At 35.5% G+C, this 5909-nt stretch overlaps 1 protein-coding gene across 1 annotated transcript; it reads right to left on the reverse strand.

The window, feature by feature from the left end:
• Positions 1-248: 248 nt before the first annotated feature.
• Positions 249-4240, reverse strand: LOC145605791 (uncharacterized). Its single transcript, XM_081661857.1, has 8 exons — positions 4120-4240; positions 3999-4049; positions 2570-2720; positions 2073-2123; positions 1114-1966; positions 861-1001; positions 449-523; positions 249-371 (listed from the first exon to the last, which is right to left on the reverse strand). Exons 5-8 carry the CDS (start codon positions 1708-1710, stop codon positions 255-257), a joined length of 930 nt encoding a protein of 309 aa, XP_081517983.1. The 5' UTR covers positions 1711-1966; positions 2073-2123; positions 2570-2720; positions 3999-4049; positions 4120-4240; the 3' UTR covers positions 249-254.
• Positions 4241-5909: the final 1669 nt, after the last annotated feature.

The following is a 5909-nucleotide window of genomic DNA, read 5'->3' on the forward strand; positions in this document are numbered from 1 at the left end:
GGGGTATGTATCTCCTCGGCTAATGGTATGTACCCATCATCTCCTTTCCCGCCATCCTCATTGCACCCTTCCCCCTCAGTAGGCTTCTCATGGCAGGAATTCTGCTCATTGTTATCAATCACTGACTGTGAAGGGCATCCACCTTCTGCAATCTTGGAATCAACAGGAATCTTACAAGCCTGTGCCAACGCATTAGGCACACCACCCTGGAGCCTTTTTCTTTTAGCCTTTTTGATGAACATGAGCAGTCCAGATTACATAGCTGATGTCCTCCTTCTTTTACGGTATTTTCTTTTGTATACACCATTACTACGTCCCAAAATTACTTCCTCTTTCTTTGACTGTAGGGATTCGATATCTTGGCTTAACCCCTGCACGCACTGAACAATTTTACATATTCTTCTACGTCACTAAACTTCCAAAGTACTCTTTAAGTCAAAATACTAACCTCTTCAACAAAAGATGTGACATCCGTCTCCCTAGCCTCCCGAGGGTGTTTCTTACCATAAGCAACATCTATGCACTGAACAAAATCCATTGGTCACAAGGATTAGCTTTTCATTAAAAACAATGACAACTTTATACACAAAAGGGTATTTATTTACATAGTATTAGACCCGACCCTGAAACAAGTTCATATGCTCTTGTATTAATGATGTAACTATTGCTTCTTATTATCAAAGTGCAATGTCAGTCGATCAGGGCGTTATATGATTAAACTAATTTCACTTTCTTAAGTACCCTTTTTTCCCATATAAAAGGCAGCACACATTATATCAGTGCTCATCAGTATGCACTGAAAACTCACAAAGAACATTCTCATTTTACATATGCAACTCATAAGTTGTGCTCATACTTACCCCTAATTTTCCAAAATCTCCCTGCTGAGCCAGCCTATCTTCATCCCCAGCTTTCACCATCTCTGTTTTTGTCCACACTTTTATTCTCGGCCATCTGCACCACATTACTGGATTACGATCCAGTCGATCAAGGTAAAAAATCTGCATGTGTCATTAACTATATTAGCCACCGTATGACATAAATAAAACATAAAATGATTAAAGGAACCAAACATCATCAACTATTGGATACTCTACTAATGACAAGACTTACTGCTAGGAAAATACTACATCCTCCACATCCTTTAGCATATCCATTCGCATAGAACTTCTTTCCGAATCTGCAGCAACTGTCAAAAAGCTTCTCCAACACCAATCCACACCAGTCATAGTTCTTTGCTTGCATTGCACAAGTCAATGCAGGTACCAAATCCGATCCCAATTGATAAGACTGTGTCGGACAAAGCACCAAATGCAATGCGAGGATTAAGAAAACAGTCTTGAACTCTGCTTCCTCCTCTTCTCCCCAACTCCCCTTTGCTCTTTTAATCAAGGCACTATTTACACGTATTCCCTTGAATTTAATAACTTTCCCACTTCTTTTCGACCTTGCCTCCCAGTCTCCCCCAAAGTTCTTCACAATGTCTCTGACTTTGCTTTTCATCTCCTCGTCCCTCACCCTCCTAGGAACAACCTTATCGCCTTTTGGGATGCCAAGGATCCACCTAACTTGATCCTTGGATGGTTTGTATTTACATCCATCAGGAGCTCTGAAAAGCTCATGATTTGGATCAATTCGAGTCATCAACCAATAGCAAAGATCCTTCGAAAGATACCTGTCTACTAGATATAGCAACCCTTCAAACCCCATTTCCCTCACCCACTTCTTTCTCCTGTCATCGAGGGACTGACATATTTTACCAAAGCCTGCAACACAACAGCTAATTCTTGGTTGCTTCTGATACAGAAGAAAAAACAGATGATAAGTACTCAAATTATATCAAAACTTCTCTTTCCACAATCAGAGAATAAAAATTAATGTTTTCACTTGCCCTATTCGCACACTCCTTCAGCACTTCACCAGCATTCTTGACTTGATCACCTTTGCTAATACTGTTTTGGTGCATCTAATCAACAAAAAAATTAAGCTCAACTTAAAATTTTGATTATACCACAACTATATTATGATTAGTATACAACATTCATCAACACAACAAGTCCAATGATTAGCACCTTGTTCAAACAAGGCTCCAGCTTTCGCCGCTTCTCTTCAACATTGCTAATCTACAAATCAATACAATAATGACATTAGCACTCTCAAAATCAAAAAAAGTAAAACTTTACTATTACCATCAAAGTGATCAACCACTTATTCCTCTTTGTCTTTCCAGCTATGAGAATATACAATCATATGCTTCGATCAGAAAATCTCTACCAAATCGAATTTACTTTATGGAAGTGGATCTAAAGCACAATGAAAATTTCATAAAGGTCTTCAAAATTCACAGCTTTAGCTCCCTCTGACTGTACAGAGAGGCATACGAAAGGAAAGCAGTCTTACACTACCAAAAAAAACTTTCATTCTCCATTCACAGTCCCATAGCAATATATGAGGAACTATGAAAGAATTAATATACAAATATATAATATATGAGTAACTATGAAAGGGTTATTATACAATATCCATAATCATTTCATCATAACAAATCACACACTTGACAACATATTACCTCAACCTCAGCAGGAACATTGGTTTCTCGTGGAAATCAAACTCTTCCAGTGTTCTTGCTCTCTTTTCATTAACAACTCTTTTAATTCCCACGCTTGGCCACAGCCCACAATTCCTTAGACCGTTCTCCATTGATTTTATCAGCATTCAATCTGCGTGAAACAACTGACATAAGCTCTACTTCAGTTCTTCTTTATAGCATAATAATATTACATGAAAGATCTTCTCATTAATACTTCATACTCCGTATATGATTAGTGGAGAGAGTTTGAGTGTTGCATAGTACAAGAATCTACATCATAGATTCATAGTTCCCTCCTTTTCCATAAGTGGTCTCATGTTAGTAAGCTTTTTTACCTCAAAACTCCAAATGTGTATAGGTATACGTATCTCCCCATGTTCCTTAATGTTTGCGACACTCACTCGATTTTTCTTACTTGCAACACTTTCTATACTGATGTTGGATCACTATTATTCTGTTTAACTATCAATAAGACAACAACACTTGCACAGAGTGTTTATTCCCTTACCAAATAACCCCCATTGCTTTATTCTCCATCGTTTCTCTTTTTCAATGACCCCACTTGCAAACATTCTCTACCAATATCTCTTAGACCTGGTTATTGGACGGGTCGGGTCAGGGTCGGTGCGGGTCGATTGCGTGTCAGGTCAAAAAGGGTCATATTTTATAGGGTCAATATCGGGTCAGGCCAATGCGGGTCACGGGTCAATAGCAGGTCGATAATGGGCGGGCCTACAAAATATTACTTAAAACAAATATTGGACAAAGCCAATATTAAATATATATGAATACAAATTTATCTATGTAGTTATCTTTACATTATCTATTTTCTTTATTAATTAAATTTGAAAAACATTTTGGCCTTATATTGATCCTACCCAATAAGAGCCCCTGTCCATTAAAGGCCATGTCCATTAAAAGCCTTTTAAGCTTCGTCCGGACCATATTATCATTGGGCTACCCCTGACCCATAACTCATACCATTAACTATACATGTACATTAATTATTCATTTCCATGTAAAAATCATAACCCTTCCTAAATTATGTGCAAACTCGAGCGTTACAAGCATATAGAAACAAAGGGATTATTGGTTTAATTATGACAAAGTAAAGTACTATTAATAAGTTGTTTTTTAATTACCATTTTCACTCATCAAAACATGTTTAAACTTAATTTAGTTGTAAATTGAACTTAGGTAAACTTTTTTTTATCCAAATTTATTGTTCCCCAAAATATACTATTCTCATCATTAATTTAATTTTTTTTAAAAAATTAAATCTTTAACAAAAAAATACTTATAAAAATGAAGATAGAATGCTTATATTGAAGAATAGAAAAACAAGGTCTTTGCTTTATTTGATGAAAAATCTGATCAATTTATATAGAAAAGAACATCAAATTCTTACCACATTTACCCTCCTTCAAGAAAATTTTCTTGAATCCACACTCTAATTAAGCTGCAAAATAAGTGAAGTTTATCAAGTAACCATTTTAAATAAAAGGGTGGTGATTTGTCTAGAATTTTACCTTTGTTTTAATGGCAGTTTAGAATTGGATACTCTGTTTAGTAATTGCACGGGTTGTTCAGGCGGCCGTGCTTGGTGGTTGTTGGGGCGGCGGAGGTTGCGGTGGCCGTGTGAAGTCGTGATAAACAGGGGATAGATAGTGGAGAAGAACTGAAGAACAGTTGATGTTTTTGTTTGAGAGATGTGATTTTTTATCCCTCACACATCCTCTTTAATTTACTTAAACTAGATTAGCACGGTTATAAGAAGTGGAAGTTATTTAATTGGAGGTTATAGCAAAAAAAAAATTTTAAAAAAATATAATAATTAAATACTTCCTCCGTTCTTTATTACTTGACCTGCTTTGACTTTTACACTATTCACCACCCCTCCTTTGACCGTCTTTTGTGAATAATATGTAAGGAAAAATATATTCATGTAAGATCTTTTTGGATTCATCTCAATAAGTACTATCATAATATATAACTTTTATAATTTTTATTTATAGAGAATTGAAGTTATTGATCGTTAAAGTTTTGCATTGACAAGCGTGATAAAAGAAACAGGTCAAGTAAAAAAGAACAGAGGAAGTAAATCTTAAATATATGAGATTTGAGAATTGGGTTTTTGAAGTGTTGTGGACTTGTGGTTAATTCAGTCTGTAATTATATAGTAAAAGGTTACCCTCATTTTAAGGGTCCATTTAAAAAAAAAAATGGTTCAGTGTATCATAGTAAGTTAATAACCCCAAATCCCCAATGTATATTATTTATTTCGAAAAAAATGATGGTCCTAATGTAGGTTAATAGTCCTAATGTATTTTTTTTTTTTTGTTTTTTTGTTGAGCCAAAGGAAAGGGAACGTTCATTAAGTAGTGGACAAATAGTCCTAATGTACTTTATTTCATGACTATTCATTTTTTTTTAATTTACATAAAAGATTTTAAATACGATTAACATTATAAACTAGAGGGAGTATAATTTTGTTCCTTGATAAATGAAATTGATTTATGAAAATGGTAAACTTGAATTTGGGTGTGTTCTATTCACCTGATTTTCACTGATCTGAACTTATCTGAACTTATTAAACCTTATTAAAACTTATTATAAAAGTTTTGTGTCGAACGGACTCACGTGAGTCCGGTTATATAAACAAAAAAAAATATTGAGGAAAAAAAATCTTAATGGTGATAATAATAGTCAGATATTAGACTATAATAATCAGAAATTATATTATAATGGTCAGATATTATATTATAAATATCAGATACTATATTATTATGTCAGAAAATAAGTTAACTACATTAGAAAATAGATTAAATATATCAGAAAATAGGTTGAATATATCAGAAATTATATTACAATGGTCAGATTTTAAAACCCCCCTTTCCTTCCTTCCTCCCTTTCTCTCTCCTCAACAACCCACCATCTCAACAAAATGCGAAGATTCCCCATCATTAGATCCACCAAGAACAGCAAACTCAGGCAACCCATCAATGGGGCAATCCTCAGCCCGACTACTTCTCTTCACAAACGCAGCTTCCTTAATCTGGGCATGACCCGCATAAGGTCCAACAACAATGTTGTATCCGAAAAAGATCATATCTTGGGGTATGTCATTCGGGTCAACACCCAGCGGCACAAAGAGCACAGTGCTGGTGAATTTGGTGGTGTCCGAAGGCGGCAGAGGTGCTGCGGAGCTTGATAATGCATGTCGATGGAAAATGGGGGTGGAAGAGGAGAGAGAAAATGAGGATTGCAGAGGAAAAGTGGGGTTATTTCTTGTTTTTGTTGTGGTGGGGTGGGTCGCTGG

This window comes from Chenopodium album, chromosome 22, assembly GCF_948465745.1.
Source record: "Chenopodium album chromosome 22, dcCheAlbu1.1, whole genome shotgun sequence".
In the NCBI taxonomy this organism is placed as follows: Eukaryota; Viridiplantae; Streptophyta; class Magnoliopsida; order Caryophyllales; family Amaranthaceae; genus Chenopodium; species Chenopodium album.

What these genes read in the sequence shown, in the direction of transcription:
- LOC145605791 (XM_081661857.1), bottom strand. Translation starts at nt 1,710, where the DNA reads ATGGGGTTTGAAGGGTTGCTATATCTAGTAGACAGGTATCTTTCGAAG. An exon ending in GATGTAGTATTTTCCTAGCA is followed by an intron (nt 1,002 to 1,113) that starts GTAAGTCTTGTC and finishes TGACACATGCAG; the next exon opens with ATTTTTTACCTTGATCGACT. An exon ending in GAGATTTTGGAAAATTAGGG is followed by an intron (nt 524 to 860) that starts GTAAGTATGAGC and finishes GATTTTGTTCAG; the next exon opens with TGCATAGATGTTGCTTATGG.